Source organism: Saimiri boliviensis, chromosome 2 (genome assembly GCF_048565385.1).
Source record: "Saimiri boliviensis isolate mSaiBol1 chromosome 2, mSaiBol1.pri, whole genome shotgun sequence".
Taxonomy (NCBI): domain Eukaryota; kingdom Metazoa; phylum Chordata; class Mammalia; order Primates; family Cebidae; genus Saimiri; species Saimiri boliviensis.
The window spans coordinates 227,581,009-227,602,139 of record NC_133450.1 but is presented as its reverse complement, the minus strand read 5'-3'; the positions used below and the strand labels follow the sequence as shown (position 1 = coordinate 227,602,139).

The 21,131-nt window shown below is 43.1% G+C and overlaps 1 protein-coding gene across 8 annotated transcripts in view; it reads left to right on the top strand.

Annotated features, from left to right (window-relative positions):
• The window catches only part of FRMD3 (FERM domain containing 3), a 354,484-nt gene that overhangs the window by 297,729 nt on the left and 35,624 nt on the right, over positions 1 to 21,131 (top strand). For all 8 annotated transcript variants that reach the window (XR_012516686.1, XM_039475058.2, XM_039475059.2 and 5 more), the window contains 2 exons: positions 105 to 173; positions 8,151 to 8,275. Coding sequence is in view for 7 of the 8 variants with exons in the window: in XM_039475058.2 (XP_039330992.1) it covers positions 105 to 173; positions 8,151 to 8,275 (194 nt within the window). In the remaining variant the exon portion in view is untranslated. The remainder of the gene's footprint in view (positions 1 to 104; positions 174 to 8,150; positions 8,276 to 21,131) is intronic.

Below are 21,131 nucleotides of genomic sequence, written 5' to 3'. Positions count from 1 at the left end.
TGTAGCTGGCTCAGAACCCTGTGAAGCTAATAAAGATGCTTGTGCATACTCCTTCCATTCTTCCCTGAGTATGTGTGCATACACTGTATTTCTGTTTTTTGCAGTGGGAAAGTTGCCAAAGAGGTGGTGGAGGCCAGTTCCAAGATCCAGAGGGAGCCTCCTGAGGTGCACAGGTGAGTGGATGAGCACTCTGGGTTCCAGGTGGCTTTAAAACCTGGCGTTTCCAAATCCTCTATAACATCCCTAGTGACATCTGGCATTAGAGAAGGACATACTCACTTCCTTAGACATCACACTCAAGTTTGGCTGGGTCGTGGCATGAGCACAGCTGGGCTCCACTTTATGTGCTCTGTGGAGAGTCATTGATTAGGTCTGGAGTGTCACCTGAACAAGCAGGATGCTGTGCCATTGCCTGCTCAAACTCTGTCATCTCAGCCTCTTAATCGCCCGGCAAAACTGTCATCTCATTCTCTTAAGAGTTCTCTCTTCCTGACTGCGTTCATCGTATTTGGCTGGTTCCTGTTGGCCTGACTTCAGGCTTACCTTTCATGGGGTCATTACTCTCTATGGCCATGCAGAAGAATGAAGGATTTGGTCATTGTTGGCTCAAGAGTACACACCTCCATTAAGGTGACAATATGCAGTAATTCTTAAGAAGCAGATCTTCTCTTGCCATGTTGGACTTTACAACAATTCACACAAATCATTGCCCATCCTAAACCTCAAATATGCTGCATATATAAAGTTGAACTTTCTCATCATGATGCTTCCCACTTTTTAAGGAAAGATCACCATGAGCTAAATTATGTAGGAAGTCACACACACTGGTTTGCACCTTCCATTTTTTCCTCATCTTTGAAACCCAGAGGTAGTTTTTTTTATGCTTGGATTTGTCCAGTTTCCTCCATTTTCAGGGTAACTAAGTGGGCTGGGTGCCTCTCCACCCTGTCCCTTGGGGTTGTTGGGCAGGAGGATGCTGCGGTCCCACAGAAGTGTGGCTGAGCCAGCCTGGAGAAGCATCCAGATGGCACTTTTCTCCCACACTGAGGAGCAGAAGTGCAGTTGGCACAATACCTCATGTAGATGTGTGCAGAAGAAAATCATTCCTGCTTTGGGGTGACCTAGTGAGGAGCTGTAACATGAAAGTTTGCAAAACCAGTCTATTGCCCTTTAAGAAGCAGAAGACTACAGGATGAGAGAGGCTGGAGCACCTTGGCTGTAGGCACATTGGTGCAATTCCTGAAAGTCTTACAGCCTGTCCACCAATGAGAAAAGTCTCATGGTTCCCTCCTCTTTCCCAAATTGTAGTTATTCAATGCAACAGAAATGAAGAGGAAATGATAAAACATATCATTTCATCCCTTTCAGAATCTTTGAACTGGAAATGACCTCAGGGATTGCCTAGTTTGATGGTCCTGTTCTGTAGACAAAGAAACTTGAGTCTCAGACAAGTTAAGTCATTTATCCAAGGTTCTAACTTTTTGATGGCATACCTAAGCCTAGAACTCCAGTGTCCTGCTGCTGTGTTCTCAGCTTTTTTCTCTGTAGCACCCTGAGAGCACCTGGCATTTTCTTGGAAGCTGGTAGTGGAGGCAGAACTACCCCAAGCGGGTCAGCATGGATTTTATTCTTCCAGGTTGAAGGTCAAATGTTTGATCTTAAATAATTGATGTCGAGGGAGTTCTCCTGATACCACAAACACAAAGCAGGAAACTTTTTTTTTTTTTTACAAAGCAGGAAACTTTCAGAGAAACATATTCCAAAAAATAAGGCTTTTTGAGTCTCATAGTTACTGTCTATGGATGGTTAATGAGGTCAAGAAATAATTTTTTTAAATGCTTCTCTTGTAAATTGAGGTTTGAATCATTTATGGAAACCAAGGCTTTTTAGCCCAGGGTTTCTCAAATTGTAACTTGCACAGGGATCACCTTGGGATTCTGTTAAAATCAGATTCTGATTCAAGAAGCCTGCAATAATGCTTCAGAGTCTGTAATTCTAACATGTTCTCAGATGATGGCCATGTGGCTGGTCCATGGGCCACACTTTGAGCAGCCAGGCTCTTGGTAGCAGGTGGAAGGGCGAAGGGAGCAGGCTTGCTGGAATGAAGCACTTTTCTTGGAGTGGACTGAACCCCAGAGTGGGAGGAAAGTGGGCACATGCTGAGGCATCCATCCACCAAATCATAGTTTTGCTTTTCTGGAATCTTCTAAAATCTCCCAACATATTACTGCAAACAAGGATTCAGGGGTTTGACACCTGCTTCGCATGCTCTTTCTCTTCTACCTCTCCCCGGGTATATGAAAGACTGTTAAGTTCACATCCTTAGGATGCCTCTGTGGTTCTTTGCAGCATCTCAAATCTCTGACAACACCAGGAGGAATCTGATTAATGTAATGCTGCAAAGCAACCACTGGGAGGAAAGGACTGTGTCTATCTTGGTCATCTCCATGTCCCCCAGCACCTAACACAGTGCTTGGCACATAGTAGAGGTCAATATGTACCTGTTGAATGAACGCATGAACTAGGAGTATGGGAGGACAGCAGCACCTCTGTCATTTTCTTTGATGTGAGATCTGTCCAAGGTGCTGCCCCAGGGACCTCAACCTCCCCAGAGACAGCATTGTGGTCAGAGCCATAGTGATGTGTGAAACCTTCACGCAGGCAAGTCCTCCTTCCGTACCAGTAGCTGGTTGTGTGGTAGGAAATTGTTCCTCTTGGACAACTGTTTTATTTTCAAATTATTTTGGCTTCTTTGAAGTTGCTGGTCAAAAGTGAGAATGTAGTAATAAGCTCTCCTCTTGTGGGCATTCAGAGATGATCATTAGTCTAGAATGGTGATGATAAGGCTTTAATGGGTGAATTTTCTTCACATTCTGAGATTCTACTCTTCAAATAATGGCAAGTCCACAGACACCTATATCTGCTGAAGTGTGTGTGTTTATGTGGAGAAACAAGCAGTCTGAGAAAACTTTCTCAGAATTTTTCTTTTTCTTCAAAAAGAGGAGCAAAAGCTAACTCTGATGGTTTCTTGCTGGTCATTATTGATGACGACATCCCCAAGCCAAGCTCTCCTGAACTGGCCACTGGGTGACAATCATCTGCCCATTCCAGAGGCCCAGTGAGGCAGAGGGCTGTTGCTTGGTGAGCCCAGGGATGGTTGTGTGAGTCACCTGGGCATAGCAGCCACCAACAGGAAACACTCCAGGGCAGCATTTGTTCTTGACACAAGCATCTGTGTAGGGGTCCCGAGTGGGTTCTGATCTTAGCTGTGTTGCTTGCCAGCTGTATGGTCTTGGGTAAATCACTTTTCAGATCATGGGCTTACTCATCTGTAAAATGAGATTTACATCACTTTGCCCAACTTCTAGGCTGTTATGAGTATTAAAATAAGGTGCTTTAAAAATTATAAAGTGCCATACATTAAATATGAGGTGGTGACGATATTACTACCATTTCTCATCCAAAAATGAAAAACTGGAATATGACAGATACATTGACATTAAAATCCCCCAGATAGAGTTTATAGAGGCTGGCACTGCTTGTTTTTATTCCAAGGAGAGATGTAGGAAGTCCAGGAGTCTAACTTTAGTCACTGTTTTATGCTACCATTTTTGAGGCCTGAGCCTCCCCTTATAAGCATCTTTTAGCTGAGTTACATAATGTCAGTTTCCTTACCTGTAAATACGGTATTTTTCTTGCCTATCTTACAAGCACAATGAGCAAAACAAATGGGGTAAAGTATATCCAAACCACATTTGCCAATATTAGAATATAATTGTAGTTCCCAAAGGAAACCTTTCTACTTCAACAGAGTTCCTAATAGCAGCTTCATTTGGAGACCATTCTGTCCTGGGAGTACATGCATGAGTGGGCTGCAAAGTGGGCCAGACATTTTTGCTGAGTCATCTGGTAGATCGGTTCTGAGATTGGAGAAACATGGCACATATCCTAGCCTGGCCTGGGGAGACCCCAGGCATAAACACCATTACCTCAGGAGCTCCGGTGGAAGGGCAGAGTGGAAGCCGTCTGTGACATCTGCACATACTTTAAAAAGTGCCTAACATGGCCGGGTACAGTGGCTCATGCCTATAATCCCAGCACTTTAGGAGGCTGAGGCAGGTGGATCACGAGGTCGAGATCGAGGCCATCCTGGTCAACATGGTGAAACCCCGTCTCTACTGAAAATACAAAAATTAGCTGGGCATGGTGGTGCATGCCTGTAGTCCCAGCTACTCAGGAGGCTGAGGTAGGAGAATTGCTTGAACCCAGGAGGCGGAGGTTGCGGTGAGCCGAGATCGTGCCATTGCACTCCAGCCTGGGTAACAAGAATGAAACTCCATCTCAAAAAAAAAAAAAAAAAAGTGCCTGACACAGTGGGACCTCATGTAGCCAGAAACAGGAGGATAGTAGAGCCAGCGAGCAGAGTCTCTTTTGGGACACTGCAGGCTAAATCACACAGAAGGGCAGTGTGGGGCACAGCAAAAGCCTTGGGCCAGGATCAGATTATCTGGCTTCGAGTCCTAAGTCTGCCCATATAAGCCTCTTTAGTCATGTTATGTAAGCTCCCCGAGTCTCAGTTTTTCATCTGCAAATATGATATTTACCTTGCCTATCTTAGGGCAAGACACACTGAGAAAAAAAAAATGAGGTAATGCATATACAAACCACTTTGCAAGTGAAAAGTGGAGGGTCATTCAAATTTTGACATTTTATTTATCATTAGTTCAGTTGTGCTGGTGGGCTCTTGCTTTAAGTGAAGCCAGGATCAGTTGGCACCTTTAAAAAAGTTTAAGGAGAGAATTAGGTAAGAAGGTATAATTTTTAGTTTAAAGGAGTTGGTAGATTTATTAGTCCAGTTGGGAAGCCATAACAAAATACTGTAGATTGGGTGACTTATAGACAACAGAAATTTATTTCTCATACTTCTATAGGCTGGGAAGTCCAAGATCAAGACACTAGTGGATTCAATATCTGGCAAGGGCCTGGTTTCTCATAGACGGTGCCTTCTCGCTGTGTCTGCACATGGCAGAAGTGGGAACAAGCTCTCTCAGACCCCTTTTATAAGGATACTAATTCTCTTCATGTGATTGTGACCTAATCACCTCCTGAAGGCCCTACCTCTTAATACCATTACATTGGAGATTAGGTTTCAACAAGTGAATTTTAAGGGGATACAGACACTCAGACCATCACAGTAGGGAAGGTGGGAGAGTTGGCATGTTGTTTTCTAATTCTGTTGACTCTTTCCCCCATGCTGTCAGTGTCTGACGTTGGGCTTGGAGCCCTGGATTCTTTGCACTCCAGGGAATTTCCTAGTTGTATCCACCTTTGGGTTTAACTGAGTCTTACATTTATCAGGGAAGAAATGTTCTTCTCTGAGTCATATTATTGGAGAGTCTCACTGTTGTCATCCACAGCAGGAGTCATCTGGTCTAATACAAGGCACGCCCTATATGCCCCTGTCCCTGGCCATGGCCCTCTGCTACCACAGAGCAGCAGGAGCTTGTGAATGTAGGAGCTGAGCGGGCATACTTCTGGCCATCCAGTGCCAAGGCAGGCTCACTGCTGGGTATCAGCCTGGTGAGCCCAGCCTGTCTTAAAGCTATGCAGTTGTCTGGACATTGCTAGTTGTGGGGTGGGGCAGCAAGATGGCTTGGTATCTCCAGCTGAAGAAAATTGGAAGGAGGGCTGATGGGGAGCAAAATAAGCTCATAAAGGCCCACCAAGGGCTCATCACTGTGGCCTAAGCAGTGATTCCTGGGGATAGGAACAGTAGCCAGCTCAGCTGGCATGGACAGTCAGAGGTGGAGCAGATCAATTCAGAATTGCTTGGGAAAGAATGGATGGATGGGCTTTTCAGAGGTCAGAAAGCTAACAGGAATGACAATATGTTGTGCTTCACAGAGCTAGAATCATAGTCATGAGTCATGGCCAGAAGAAATCCCAGCAGAGCTAGAAAACGGAGAACTCTTCACAATAAAAGAGGAAACTACTTATGGGAAATTTTAATCCCTCCCTTCCTCTCTCCCTCCCCTCCTTCCTTTTGTAAAGATTTCTCTATCTATGATTCTTTCCCTGTAAAAAGCACTGTGCTCACCAGAACATGCTGCAGGCATTGCTTCTCTTGGAAGGTCATCCCTGGCTTTGTCCTCACTTACACAGCATTAGGTTCCCTCCTTTGTGTTCCCATGGGACCCAGGCCATCAGTCACCTTCATGAGAGACATGGTGTTCCAGTTGCGACTACAGCACATTAAGGAGTCATGAGGCCAGGTGTGGTATCTCATGCCTGTAATCCCAGCACTTTGGGAGGCTGAGGTGGGCAGATCACCTTAGGTCAGGAGTTCGAGACCAGCCTGGCCAACATGGGGAAACCCTGTCTCTACTAAAAATACAAAAATTAGCTGTGCACGGTGGCGAGTACCTGTAATCCTAGCTACTCAGGAGGCTGAGGCAGGAGAATCGCTTGAATCCAGGAGGCGAAGGTTGTAGTGAGCTGAGATCACTCCATTGCATTCCAGCCTGGGTGACAGAGTGTGACTGTCTCAAAAAAAAAAAAAAATTTAAACAAAGAGTTAAGAAATAAAGTAATGATCAAGACCAGCACTTAAAACAAAATGAAGTAGAATTTTTAAAAAATAGTGAATTATACATAGATATGTAACTATTGTTCCATAAAACATTAATTTCAGTTGTGCTTCTTCCTGTGTATTTGGGTACAGGGAGATTATATAAAATGTATTTCTTAATGTAGGTCTCAGACCACAAAGTTTGAAAATCATGGTTCTGGACAGTGAATTACTTAAGGTGAGGACTACAGTTCCCCAGAACGAAGCAGAATGTCCGATATGTATATAGCAGCTGCAGAGTAAATGGCTATAAAATGAAATAATGAAGAAAAGGACTCCATGCTAAGCAAGCCTTCATAAATTTCCTTTCCAGCCAGTGCCAGCCATGGGAGCTTTTGATTCAAGATGCTCGCAGGCATCTTGATCCCCCTCCTCTTGCCCAACAGAAACACTCAGGCTAGAAGGTAGTCCTGTCAGCCCACCTGGGGAGCACTCTGACCAGGCTGAAATGGCAACATATGCCAAGCCAGGAGTGCATTCAGTTTACTTCAGTTTCAAACCTGAACACATTTTCACAAGGTGGCAAGTGAGACGCACGGGTATGGGTAGCTCAGTCTCTGCTCTTAAGGTGTTTATCAAGGTGGAGATGATCAGTACACCAATAACAAGACAGAGGCCGAGGTGAAAAATGCAATGAGTTATGCAAGAAGAGAAAGTAGTCAGACACACACACACACACACACACACACACACACACACACACCAGACTGAGACTGTGTGTGTTGGGAGGAGCAAATCCTGAAAGGCTTCCAGGGGAAGGAAACATTTGACTCCTTTTCAAAGTATGCACTGGTTTTGGTTTTGACAGGAAGTATGGGGAGGGGGGACGGGTGCTCAAATACTAGACTAGGGCAAGCATCTAGTATCTCTGTAGCAGGTAGTGCAAGCAGGTGCCCCAGCTGCCAACCAGTAGGCTTAATGAGATACCTGCACAGTTTCCTTGATCTGCTGCTGGCCTCAGCCACTGACACACCTTGCATGCTCCTTGCCAAAGGAGAAAACAGTCACAGCCAGTTAGTGAGTAGGGTGTAACTTTGAGGACATTAAACACTGATATTAAACATTGGACATCCAACAACACAAATATAGATTAGAGCTGTATCTGTCTGGCAGGGGGTTTTGGTTTTATTTGTTGGTGGTTATTAAATTTCCCTGAGCCATGCCCTTCATTCACCTTTCTGCATATCTAGTTCAGCGATAGCTAGTTCCCATGCCTTTTTGTTTCATCTTTCTTTTTTTTTAAAAAAATACCCAGGCTGTCACCCGGCATGCTCAGGGCTGGTGACATATGAGGAACTGTATTTTCTTTTATTGGATTGCAGTAGAACATAGGGACATTTGGTCAGGCCAGAAAGGGCCATTTGTCTTGAATGTTATGTCATCTTTACTACTGGCTCAATCCACTCTGTGTCTAGAGGTAGCTCCCTCTAGGCACAGAACAGTAGCCTGGGCAGCCCGCTGAGATGGAGGGGCCAGTGTTTGCGATGGAAACCAACCTCGTCTGGCTTGTTTCTGTTTTCAGAGCCAACATTTCTCAGAGCCGCAGTTCCCACTCCTTGAACAAACAGCTCATTATTAACATGGAGCCCCTGCAGCCCCTGCTTCCTTCCCCCAGCGAGCAAGACGAGGAACTTCCTCTGGGTGAGGGTAAGTCAGTCTCTTCATCCCAAAGGCTGGCGCTGTAGGCCTTCTCTGGAAAGAACAAAGCGGGCACCGATTCTGCATATGATGGGTAATGGATTAGTGTATGAGGTGGAGTGAGCCATGAACTATGGTTTTAGTAAATAAGTTTTTTGCAGCTGGAGGCTGTGTTATACTGGGAGCTCCATTAGCTTCTCCTGAAGAGAGTTTATTGGTATAAAGTATTTCTAAAATTAAATATAAAAGGACTAATGGTATTAGACCTACACCAGTCCAGTATGGTAACCATTAGCCATGTGTGGCTGTATTAAACTAAGTTTAAATTCATTATAATTAAAAATCCATTTCCTCAATTACACTGGCCAGATGCCCAATGCCCAATAGCTCCATGTGGCTGGTGGCTGCCATATTGGGCACTGAGACTGAGATCATTTTCTTTGCACCAAAAGCTCTATTGGTGGTATGTTTGCCACTGTAATCACAATTAAATCGGTGGCTGTGAAGAATTCTCCACAGGTATCTTTACACTGATCATCCCATTTATGCCCTCAACCTTCTTGTTCGTGTTCCTTTATTTACATGTTTTGAAACAAGATTTAAAAAAAGTGAAATGTCCACTGCAGCCCCAAATATGTTGTATTTTTAAAGATAATAATATATGTGTGTCTAGGCATCTTGTGTGTTTTTAAGGACCCTTCTGACTTCAGGGAAGAATCTCACCACACTGCTTGCTGCAAACACCTGCAGGCATCTCACATTCTTATTAATTTCAAAGATTTGTTTAAGTTAAATTAATTAAATCGAAAACAAATGCACACAAAATAAAGTTATTGGAACCTTTGAATACGAACATGCTTTTTCTTAACTTCATGTGATTTTGGTTTCATCACTGAAAATCTGAATACTAGGCAGTTTCAGGAGGGCAGATCACTCTGTCCCCAAAAAATCACCTTCACCTCTGGCTCAAGGCAAGAATTTCTTTCATGGAAGAAAACTTTCTAGTCTATCATAACGGTATGGCTAGGAATGCAGATACCCTTGAGATAGGTAGCAGCAACCAATTTGCAGTGACATGTAAAAAATTCTAGCAAATCTTTTGTGAAAGGCAGCTTTGATGGTTAGAAGGAGAATTGGGCAACTGGATGCCAAAAATTCCATGGTTAGAGGAAAAGTGTGCAAAATATGAAAGATGGGATCTTAGAAGACACTAGTTGTCTTCAACTGGGTTACAAGAAATGATGATAATGAGAACACACTTGTTATAAATGGCTTTTGCTCTGTGTCTTAACAATGAACTCTGAAAGTTCCATGCCAAAGTAATTTTCTTGGCCCAAGGGCCTCTGGGTCCATGTTGCTTGTCTGTGTTTTTTAGCAGATTATTTGTTTTTGTGTGTTTTGCAAATGAAAGGAAAGCAGTTTTCATTTCTGGTCACTAATGGTTTTCTAAGTTTCCTCCTAAATGCTTGGAATATCGCTTTGAGTAAAAATCACTTTTTCTGAAGGTCATAATTATCCCAAGTTTGAATGAAGGAGGGTGTGGCTAATAGAGAAGGAAAGAGAAGGGGCAGCTCACAACTGGAATTGCGACTGTACCTTGTCTGCAAAGATGGAAGCCTAGATGGGAATACAATTTGGAGACCCAGACAAATTGAATGGTTATGATGGAAAATATGGAAGCCTAGGTCCTGCTGCCTTAGGATGCCCAAGATGTGAAAGGCAACCTGGTTAAACTTTCCTGTGGACTCTGCATTCCATTATCTGTTAGGAACATCTGTTTTGCTCCATTTTCTGTAATGAGGTTCCACTGGTAAATACTAGGTGTGTTTTTAACATAGCAACTATATGGACAATAGACACAAACCGTTATAATTAACTGCAAAAAAATTTTAAAGTCTCTCATGAAAGGATAGGAATGCATAAGTTACCTTTTCAATTTTTGCAGTTGTTTTAAAGAACCATCTTAAATTCTTTCACCAGCTGTAAAGCCAAACTGATAGATGTCTCTCTTAAAAAGTCCACAGTAGCTCTATCAATGTCAAATCAAATTATTTTCTCCAGGAGATTTGTCCCCTTATAGAACATCTTGGTGGGTTTTAAAGTTCGGGCAATTTATAACACCTTTCAGGATACAGACTCAATTAAAAAGCAAGAGAAGTAGAAACAACAATATTGTTAATTTTTCAAAAAATACAATGATTCTCTCGATTTAGAGTAAGAGCAAAATTATCTTAGGTGCCACAAAATTCAAAGTACAATTTCCACCACAGATGTAGCTCTGTGTTCTCAATACCATTGTACCTCAGTTACTAGTCAAATTCTTCCTCATAGCTCTTGTCTTTGAGTGTAAGGCAATGGGATTCAGGCATTCCATGAGATAGATACCTATTTTATAGATTCACACTTCTCAGATTTATAAAAAGAAGAGAGACAGATTACAGTTCTAAACAAAGATGTTTCCGCCTTTGTGAATGGGCCCTATTTCTGGGCTTTTGAGCACATGCAGTAGGAATAATTTTGTTTCATCTCTATATTTTCATATTTCATTTCTTTTTATTTCTGAGCTAGAGCCAAATGTAAAGAGGCTAGGAATTCATTCATTCCTTAATGCAACAATTGTGACAAATACAAGTTGTACACCCTGTAGGCCACACTTGCCGTGTCCAAGTTGCTGTGGACTATAAAGATGAAGACATGAAGATGCTCTTTTCTGGAGACTCATAGCCCACTGTGAGTCTGACACAGCAGTGGGATCACAGAGGCAATGGCAAAGTTCTACCTCTGCTGACTGAATTGTACGCTCACTTTTCTGTGTGCCCCACTGGATATCAGTGCCTTAACTTGCCTTGAGGGCATTTGTTCCATTGCAGTGTCTGACATAAAATCAGTGGGCAAAGGAATCAATGGAAGAGATGGACGAGAAGAGGTGGTAATGAGTGGTCTGTTCCATCTGCCTGGGGTGTGAGTGTGGTTTCAGGGAAGAAGTTCTGGGGGATGCTGAAGGTGAGGCAGAAGGTTAGGAGAGGACCAGATTATGGGCCTCATGTGACTTGCAGGAGAATTGAGACTTTAACCTGAGAGCAACTGGGAGGGACTGAGGGATTTCAGGTATGGGAATGATGTCAATGGCATGGGAATTGCCTTTTGCATCACTGGTGATGTGTAGAGAAAGGATTAGAGGCAGACATGGCTGGAGCAGAGCTTTTCAACCTCAGAACTGACCTCTTGAGCTAGACAGTTCTTTCTGGTGGATTCCTGTGCATTATAGAATGTTTAGTAGCTTCCTTGGCTTCTACCCAGTAGATGCCAGAAGGGCTCCACCAATATTGACAACCAAAAATGGCTCCAGATATTGCCAAGTTTCCCCTGGGGAGCACAAGAGTTCTCTGGTTAGAAACCACTGGGTTGGAGGCTTCAGAGGAACCAGTGGAGGAGCCCAGAGAATAGATATGCAAGGGCTGAAGCAGGCAGAGAGAATGCAACTAAGGAGGAGGCTGTGGTTTTAAGGCATAGTCAGAGGCAGAGTTATGGAGACAGGGTCGCTGGTTATATGGTTAGGGACATAGCCTGTGGACTCCTACCGACCAGGTCCTGCCCTTGTCTCAGGGATGTTGAGTTGAAAATGCTTCAACCTCTCTATGTTAAAGATGGGACTGTAGAGACCCAGGAAGGTTTCAGTGGTGTGTCAGCATCATACAGGGAGTCCATGGCCAGCATGATTTTGTTGAATTGCTGAAGCCATCAAGAGAGTTACATACTACTGTTGCTTCTCAGAGCTTCAAACACAGAGTGGTGGAGACTTGACATCACCACTTACCTTTCTTATCATTGTTCCCATCTGGATATACTGGTTCAGATTCTTGTCTTGGGGTTTCAAATCACATATTTTGGACTACATTTATAAACTGGTCAAGATTAACAGCTTGAGCCTTGTTAAAAGTGTTGTCTAATGGCCAGGTGCAATGGCTCACATGTATAATTTTAGCACTTTGGGAGGCTGAGGCAGGTGGATCACCTAAGGTGAGGAGTTTGAGATCAGCCTGACCAACATGGTGAAACCTCGTCTTTACAAAAATACAAAATTAGCTGGGTGTGGTGGTGCATGCCTGTAATTTCAGCTATTTGGGAGGCTGAGGCAGGGGAATCGCTTGGACGCAGAAGGTAGAGGTTGCAGTGAACCCAGATCACGCCATTGCACTCCATCCTGGGCAACAAGAGTGAAACTCAGTCTCAAAAAAAAGAGTGTTGTCTAATTAAAATTTTTTTAAAAATTAGGCTTGGAGAAGAAAGTCTTAACTTATGGAAGCTCTCTCTGTGAGGTCATGAGAATGTCCTGGCACCCTGTCTTAGATGGTATGATTGATTGGTGGGGGCATCTCGGCTGCTGCCATGGCTCTCTGGGGTCATGACCACCCATTTGTCAGACAAGCTTTTTCCATTCTTTTTAAGTTTCTCAAAGACAGCTGGGCAGAGTATTATTGCCCAGATTAATGCTGTGGTGTTCTGGGAAAACGTGTGACCCCATTCACCCGTGTGACAGCTGGAGGATTCGGTCTCAAGTTGGCTGCGTCAGGGTGGAAAAAAAACAAAATCAGTTCCTAGGCACCACTAGGCAACGGGAACGTTTTCAAAGCTCACCCAAAAGTTGCTCAGTTACAGGATCCGAGAGAACTGGTGCTGTGGAAAACTTTAGATGAGAAGGGCAAACCATTTGAAGAGTGCCACTTAGAGCTTATGAGAATTTCAGGAGAAGAAAAAATTGATAGTGGGAATTGTTCTAGGTGAAAATGACATTTTAAGGAGTCATTAATCTGAATAAATTCACATACAAAATGGAGCAGGCTCCCTATAGCGTAGATAGCACCATGCTTATGTGTTTTATCAGTGGAGTATATGTTCTCATTGTGGAAGAGTGTTGGATTGTGGTAGAGAATGAGAGTGAAATTAATCATGTGAGACTTGGTAACTGGCAATTACAGACACACACTGAAGACCACTGGCGTCTGCCACAGGAGTGGTGCAGGCTGGCATAAACATGGTAGAAAAGCCATGTATGGTAGGAACAACTATAATAAGTCAGAGTTGAAAATGTTTGTTTTCTCCTCACTGGCAAAATGAAAGCACAGTGAAGACACCAGAATTTCTCTAAGGGAGGGTCTTGAGGGAGGCAATGGGTGTTGGATTAAAGGGTCATGTGATGCTGCTTTTGCATATGATCAAGAAAGTGTCTTTATTGAAGAATAGATGGAAATTAAAAGAACGATAAAACTCTTACAAGCCACCCTTTAGCACCATCCCTGTAAGAGTGTGTGTGTGTGCCCGCGCGTGCCGAGTGTATATGTGAATGCAGGCATGTGTTGTGCATGTGATGGGAAGTGTATGTGGAAGGCAGAGGCAGGGGTGTTTCAAGGTTTGCTTACCGTGTCTAGCCCTAACTATAGATGGCTTAAGGTAGCTTCACTGAAATTCTCGAAAGTCTGTGCGTGAACATGCAAAGGTATTTTCCGCATGTAAAAAGATCATTGTCCTCACCCATCAGGCATGCCATACTCTTGGTCCCACCCACCTTCCACCCGAACACATAACAGGTGACTGGCGGGGCTGCTATGTTATCTATGTGTATGCCTTTCATGCACTACACAGTTGCTCTGATCCATCGCTGTGAAGCGTCTGACAGCCCAAGGCTGCTGTGTTTATATAATGGTGAGTTCCTTATTCTACCCTCTACTGCGTTTGGTCTTCCACCCTGACTGTCTGATGTGAACATTCACCTCCCTCTTTTCTCCCTTGTGGAGTTCATGGCCATGGCTGAGACAAATTTACCTTTTTCTCATGGCTTTAGTGTCTTTCTTCCCACCATTTTTCCGCAGATGCTAAGCCATTTCTTCCCTTTGGCTCAGATGTGTCAGGACATATGCATTAGCAACAATGCACTGTTTTTATTTTGTATTTTTAAAATTTTTTTAAAACAGAGTCTCGCTCTGTCACCAGGCTGGAGTACAGTGGTGTGACCTTGGCTCACTGCAACCTTTGCTTCCCGGGTTCAAGCAATTCTCTTGCCTCAGCCTCCTGAGTACTTGGGACTATAGGCATGTGCCACCACATCCATCTAATTTTTGTATTTCTAGTAGAGACAGGGTTTCACCATGTTGGCCAGGCTGGTCTCCATCTCTTGACCTTATGATCTGCCTGCCTCGGCCTCCCAAAGTGCTGGGATTACTGGCCCAGTCTGCACTGGTGTTTCTGAAATTTCTTTTAAGTTATGTCCCATGAAACAGAAACTGTTGATAAGTCCTGTGGAATCACCTTTCCCCTTATGGTTTCTGCCCCAGTTCTAATTAGACTTGTCCTTACCACAGGGTTTTGTGATTGCTATTTGCTTTATTTTTCATTATAAAACTAGTACATGATCTTCTTAAACATTTAGAAATCACAAAAAAGCATAAATGAGCAAAAAAAAAAAAATCCCAGCTTTCCCTTCTAGAGGCAATCAGTGTTAATACATTAGCAATTTCTTCCCTATGCATTTTAATGCAATTGCAGTTATCCAGTATATTAAATTCCTAAAATTCCTGCTTTGTTTGCTTAATGTTGAAAACACTGGTGCATGAAAACACCTCAGAAATTGAACTGGAGATCAAACAATGAATTGGGAACATATTTAACACAAAGACAAATGGGTTAAATGTTCTAAATTAGAAGGCTCTCATACGAAGCTCTGTTGTAAGCATCATTTTAGCATTGCACATGCTCAGGCTATCCTGAACATTCTTATTTAATGACATCTATAGTTTCCAGCTGCTGATAAGCACACAGTAGCTGGACTTGCTTCTGCACTGGCAAAATAAAAATGATGAATGATCACGATTGAATTCTTGAAGACAGCACTACAGTTTGGGTTGGCAGCTCCTCTGGGGTAGAAGATGCCAGGAACAGCTTAGGGGACAGGACACAAAGGCCTGAGCAGGCTCTGCAGAGTCCCATTTTGCAGTGTTTTCAAAAGCTCTTTACATTTTCTTTTGTTTTTCTTTGGAACTATTCTCATCTTTGGAACTCTGGGTTTTTTTTTTTTATATTTTTGGATTTACTGACAACTTAAGTACTCACAAGAAGTTTGTATCCCTTGAAAGAGGACTTTGAAATTTTAAGTGTTTACTGTGTTGTAAGGAAGCTCAATGCCTTGTTCTTGATGCAAACTTGGTGCATTTTATCTTGCAAAGATTTTGTATTTTACCTCTTAAGACACCAACAGTATGCATCATTTCAATTCTGTAGTTGGCTAATTCTCTACAAATAGTTCATTTTATGAAATACAGCATTCTGCAGTGTAGGCACAGCAGTGGATTGGGTGGCTGCTGTCTTTCTGCATTAATGTCTCAAATGAACTCTGGTGTTGGCTCCTTTGCCAAGCAGCCAGGTGACCACAGACAAGACTGTCCGCCTTTCAGAGCTTCATTTTCCTCATCTATAAAACAGGAAGATTGGATTTGAGCATCACTCAGGTGCTTTCTAGCTCTTAACTCTGATTCTTTTGCTGAATAGTAAGGCAAAAAAAAAAAATATCCAAGACTGTGGCTTGAGGTCTTTTTACTTTGCTAATAGGAACTTGGGGGCAGGAGTATTTTTCATCGCGTTTGAGGGTTAGAGGGAATGTTGAGGAAGGCCTAATACAGGGGTCAGCAACATACAGTCTGTGGTGGGCCCAGAACCATTATTTCTGGCCTTCCAGTGAACAGTTACACTTCAGATGATGATATAAGTACTTAGATAATATCCTCCATTTTGCCTCTTTTGAACCAACTTAAACTTTTAACTTTAAAATTTCGCCAGCAAACCTTAAAATTTACAATCTAAGCCTTCATAGAAAACATTTGCTGGCCTCTGATCTAGCACATACCCTCAAAATTCTTCTACAAATGGGAAAGCCTCGAGAGGTGAGAACGTTTGGGTCACATCACATTGTTGGGTAAGTATTCCGGAAGGCTGGGATTACATCCTTCCTCTCAGATTCCTGGCCCGGCTATCTTAGATGATATTGAACACAGTTAAAAGGACTCAACTCCTTCTTTCTAAAACAGAACAGGTAACTGAGGAACTACATTTATTTTTCAATTATAGCAAATGAATTACCAAAAGAGACAGCATTTTTGTTTAAGTATGGGTGATCTCTGTGATTCAGTGAGAAGAGCTGCTGTGTATGTGGGACAGTGTGCAAGGCTTTGGTTTTTCAGCACAGCATGCCAGGACCTGCTGACTCCTCAGAGACATCTGTCACCTTAGAAAGAGTGGTGAGAAGGTTGGGGATCGAGTGTGCTGCAGTGAACAATAGAATTCTTAGTAGAGCCAGGCTGCAGGGGAAACAGACTTCCAACGGGAAGCTCGCTTCCTCCTGGGAATCATGTTCTGATTTTGAAGTTGAATTCATTAAATAAGGAGTGACTCACTCCAAGGCTAGTTCTAATTACTCATTTGCTTACAGTCTGTGTTAAGAGTGACTGTCTTAGTGAAAGCAATTCAGTAGCGGAGCTTCCCAAATCGTTGTTCCTGCTCAGGTGAGCATTTTGCTGCCCCACTTCTTAATAATTAATTGCTTCAAAGGACTTGGCTAGGGTGGAAAAAGGTCAGTCAAGTGTCCTAGGAAGTGATCTATCATAGTCCTTGAGGGCTGGGATTTGAGCCAGAGAAGTGTTGTGTGACCAGCTGTGACAGCCAGAGTGTGGTCTGCAGAGGGGAAGACATTTTGCTTGGCACTTAGACAAGTAAACACCTTCACTACTTCCCTAAGAAACCGCAGGAGAGGAAAGGTGAAAATATTACTAAGCCTATCGTTGCTAGAAAACAGAAACTAGAATTTTCTGAGTTTTAGATGCATGGGTTCTATTTTCTTGCATTTTTCTCGGTGGGTTGGCAGTGAGTGTTAAGTAGATGTTCTTTGCAATCCCCAAGCTTAAATTGAGACAGGATCTCATAGCCTCTCCCTCCTTCTCTTCCCTTAAGATCCAGTGCCACTTAAATGGGAGAAAGTGTTGGGCAGTGTGTGCTGGGTACCATTCTTTTAGGTTGGCTCTTTAGAGTAGGTCTGAGGCGTTGCAGGCAAGGTTCAGAAGAGAGGCTCTGGTCAGTCGGCTCAAGGCTGGTCTTGGGAGTGTGTGCTCAGTGCCATAAACGGAGGAGTGCAGTTTCCTTCCTGGTTTGGCAGATGGTAAATTGGAGGTCCTAGAGCCGTGGCTTCCAGAGCAGGGTACATACAGTGATCCGCTAGGGTGGAGGAAGAAATTATTCAGAAGTCTACTGATATTTTATTTTTACCACCTCTTAATAAAATTTCTATTGTACAGGTTTTATAATGTACATAATATATAATGACAGATATATAGGTATCTAATTTATAAATAAATATGCAGTTATTTGTACGTACAAACATTTTTTTCCCCAGAAGGTTTGGAAACAGCTGCTGTAGATCTTGCAGATGAGTCTACCAAAAGGAAAGCAGGGGGTGTGTTTTTGAAACTCTGAAATCCCTGTTCATGCCAAAGCCCCGGATTCCAAAATAGATGTGAGAACTGTCTGCTCCAGTTACGGTGGTGACATGCCATTTTACATGCTTTTGGTCTATCACTCCGGTAAACCAGGATGAGTCACCCAAACACAGTCAAGACTCTTGCCAACCTGTTTGGAAGATGCTACGTCACTCTCATTTAAGCATCGTATGGTGACCCCCAAGTCCCCAATATACACGGGTGCTGGACTGCACTTGAGTGGACATTGAATATAATATTAATGGGGATCCTCTGGTGGTGGGAAGGATCCTCCAGTGGCATTGGACAGAGAGTGAGAAGGCTGGGCTTTGTTCATTCATTTGTTCACTTGATAAACATTCACTTCTTATTTGGCACATGCTGGACATTGATATCACCTAAATCTTATTTTCTCTTTTATAAAATAAGATGGGATTATTTCTGAGTTTCTTCCTCACTCTGATTGTTCTTTAATCATTCTTACCCCAAATTGCTGCTGTTCTTATTTACATCGTTTTAGATCATTGGCCATTGCTTTTGAAAGCAAAAGGTATAGCCATATTCTTTTTTTGATTTTTATTCTATGAAAGACAGTTTTATTTTACTTTTTAAAAAAATTTTATTTAAAGTTTCCAGATACATATACAGGACATGCAAGTTTGTTACATAGGTAAACATGTGCCATGGTGGTTTGCTGCACCTGTTACCCCATTACCCTAGCTATTTATCCCGATTCTCTCTCTCCCCTCACCCCCTGCTGACAGGCCCCAGTGTGTGTTGTTCCCCTCCCTGTGTCCATGCGTTGTCATTGTGCAGCCCCCACTTATAAGTGAGAACATGTGCTGTGTGGTTTTCTGTTCCCCTGTTAGTTTTCTGAGGCTAATGGCTTCCAGCTCCCTCCATGTCCCTGCAAAGGACATGATCTTGTTCCTTTTTATGGCTGCATAGTATTCCATGGTGCATATGTACCGCATTTTCTTTATCCAGTCTATCATTGATGGGTATTTGGGCTGATTCCATGTCTTTGCTTTCCTGAATAGTGCTGCAATGAATACACACATGCTTGTATCTTTATAATAGGATGATTTATATTCCTTTGGGTATATAACCAGTAATGAGATTGCTGGGTCAAATGGTGCCGTCTTCTTTTTTAACGTGGTAACTAAAACAGGGAGAATGGGGAACAAGGATATTTAAAAGTAGGGTTTAACTTTTTTCCTTTCTTTTTGTGAACTGCAAACTCCTGGCATAAAATTGAAAATTAATAATAGCTAGCTTAAAAGGTAATATAAAATGAGTGTTTCTCACTTGAAAGAGCCTTCACTTCCAGCCAGGTGTGGTGGCTCATGCCTGTAATCTCAGCACTTTGGGAGGCCTAGGCGGGCAGATCACCTGAGGTTGGGAGTTTGAGACCAGCCTGACTAACATGGAGAAACCCCGTCTCTACAAAAAATACAAAATTAGCTGGGTGTGGTGGCTCATGCCTGTAATCTCAGCTCCTTGGGAGGCTGATGCAGGAGAATCGCTTGAACCCAGGAAGCAGAGGTTGTGGTGAACCAAGATTACACCATTGTACTCCAGTCTGGGCAACAAGAGCAATACTCTGTCTCAAAGAAAAAAGAAAAGAAAAAAAGCCCTCACTTCCTTCCTTTAGAGACGTCCAATTGGGTACTTTTAAAATCCTTCTATCTCCACTTCAACATTAGAAATGTGATAATGGGCCGATGCTTTGGCTGAAAGAGAAATAAATAGGGTTTTCAGAAGGACTCACTTGATAACCAAAACACAGACTGGAAATTTTGTCATTAAAGAAAGGGGTGTCCATATTTAAAAAATAGAGCATTCCTTGTGATCTGTGGTCTTCTCAATACCTTCCCAGCCCCCTTGGCCTGTCTGAACAAATTGGCCCCTAAATCCAGGCTTGGTCCCACCCCAGCTCTAGGACCAATTGTACCCTTACCTGGGAGGGAACTGAGAAGCCCAAGCCCAGCCCTTTGGATGGGCCCTTGGTCTGCTCTCTCTGTTGCTCTGTCCTCCTGTCCGGCATTCATGCCCGCCTTGCTCCCTTTCCTGTGTCCCTGTCCTGTTGGCCCGCCAGCACTCTGCTCCCCCAGGATCTTGATGGCCCTTGTCCCTGGGATTAGACATGCTTCTGACTCTGACCATGTGGCTTGGGACACACCCCTGCTTTCTGATGGACAGTCTGCATGGGTCTCCCTTCCTATCTTGTGTCCCCTGGGGCCATATGCTGTTTCCAGAACAGGCTCTTGTTTAACAGTTGCTTAAATAGTAAAGTCAGACTTATAAATGCCTGCCTTTCCTGTTAAACTTCTCCCATTGCCCAGTGGTCATAAGATATTGAATTGTCAAATCCATCTGCAAAATCCTATTCACTTTAACCTTTTCAGTATAACCCAGATATATTTCCACGGCCACCCAAGCTGTGTGCAGCCCCTCATCTCTGTCTACAGGATGCTGTAATTATTGCCTGAGGGGGCTCTCTCTGTTTCCACTCCTTTCACCCTCCTCCCATCCATATTGTCCATATAGTAGCCAGGGGATTATTTTGATAAGTGGAGCTCACATCTAGTTATGATAAAATCTCAGCTCCTTCCTGTAGCTTATGAAGCTCTGCTTGCTTTGCCTCCTGCCCACCCCTCAGACTGTTTCTCATTCTCCCTTGAAAAGGCTGAACTCATTGCAATCTCAAGAACCTTTGCACGAGCTCTTTCCCCCACCCAGGAGGGTCTTCTCTCTGGTCTTTCTATGGCTATTTCTTTTCTTTAAGTTTTAGCTCAGATTTCAGCTCCTTGGAAGATCTTCCCTGAATGCCTAATTCTGAGTAATTCTTCCAGTCTACCTGTTTGCTCCTTCTCATGCTACCATCCTGTTTTATTTTCGTTAGAGCATCTGGTGCTATCAAACACTTTCTCATTTATTTGTTTGTCTTCCTGTTTGTTGACTGCCTTCCATAACCAAAACACCAGCTCCAAAAGAGCAAGGACTTTACCTTGTTTCCCTCACGATTCCCAGCATTTAGGCATGTTCTGGCACAAAGTAAGAGCTAAACTAATATTTGCTAAATTAATGAATAAACGAATGAATGAATGAATGAATGGATTCTAAATGCAACCAGAACAGCATTTATTTATATAAAATAAAGCATATAAGAAGAATATTCTCCTGGGATTAGGGTTTGCCAGAAGTCAAGCGTGCTCTTTTGTTTTGTTTTGTTTTGTTTCTTTTATTTAGTGTGAAATCAAAAGCAATACCAGGCCAAGCATAATGACTCATGCCTATACTCCTAGCAGTTTAGGAGGCCGAGGTAGGAGTATCACTTGAGCCCA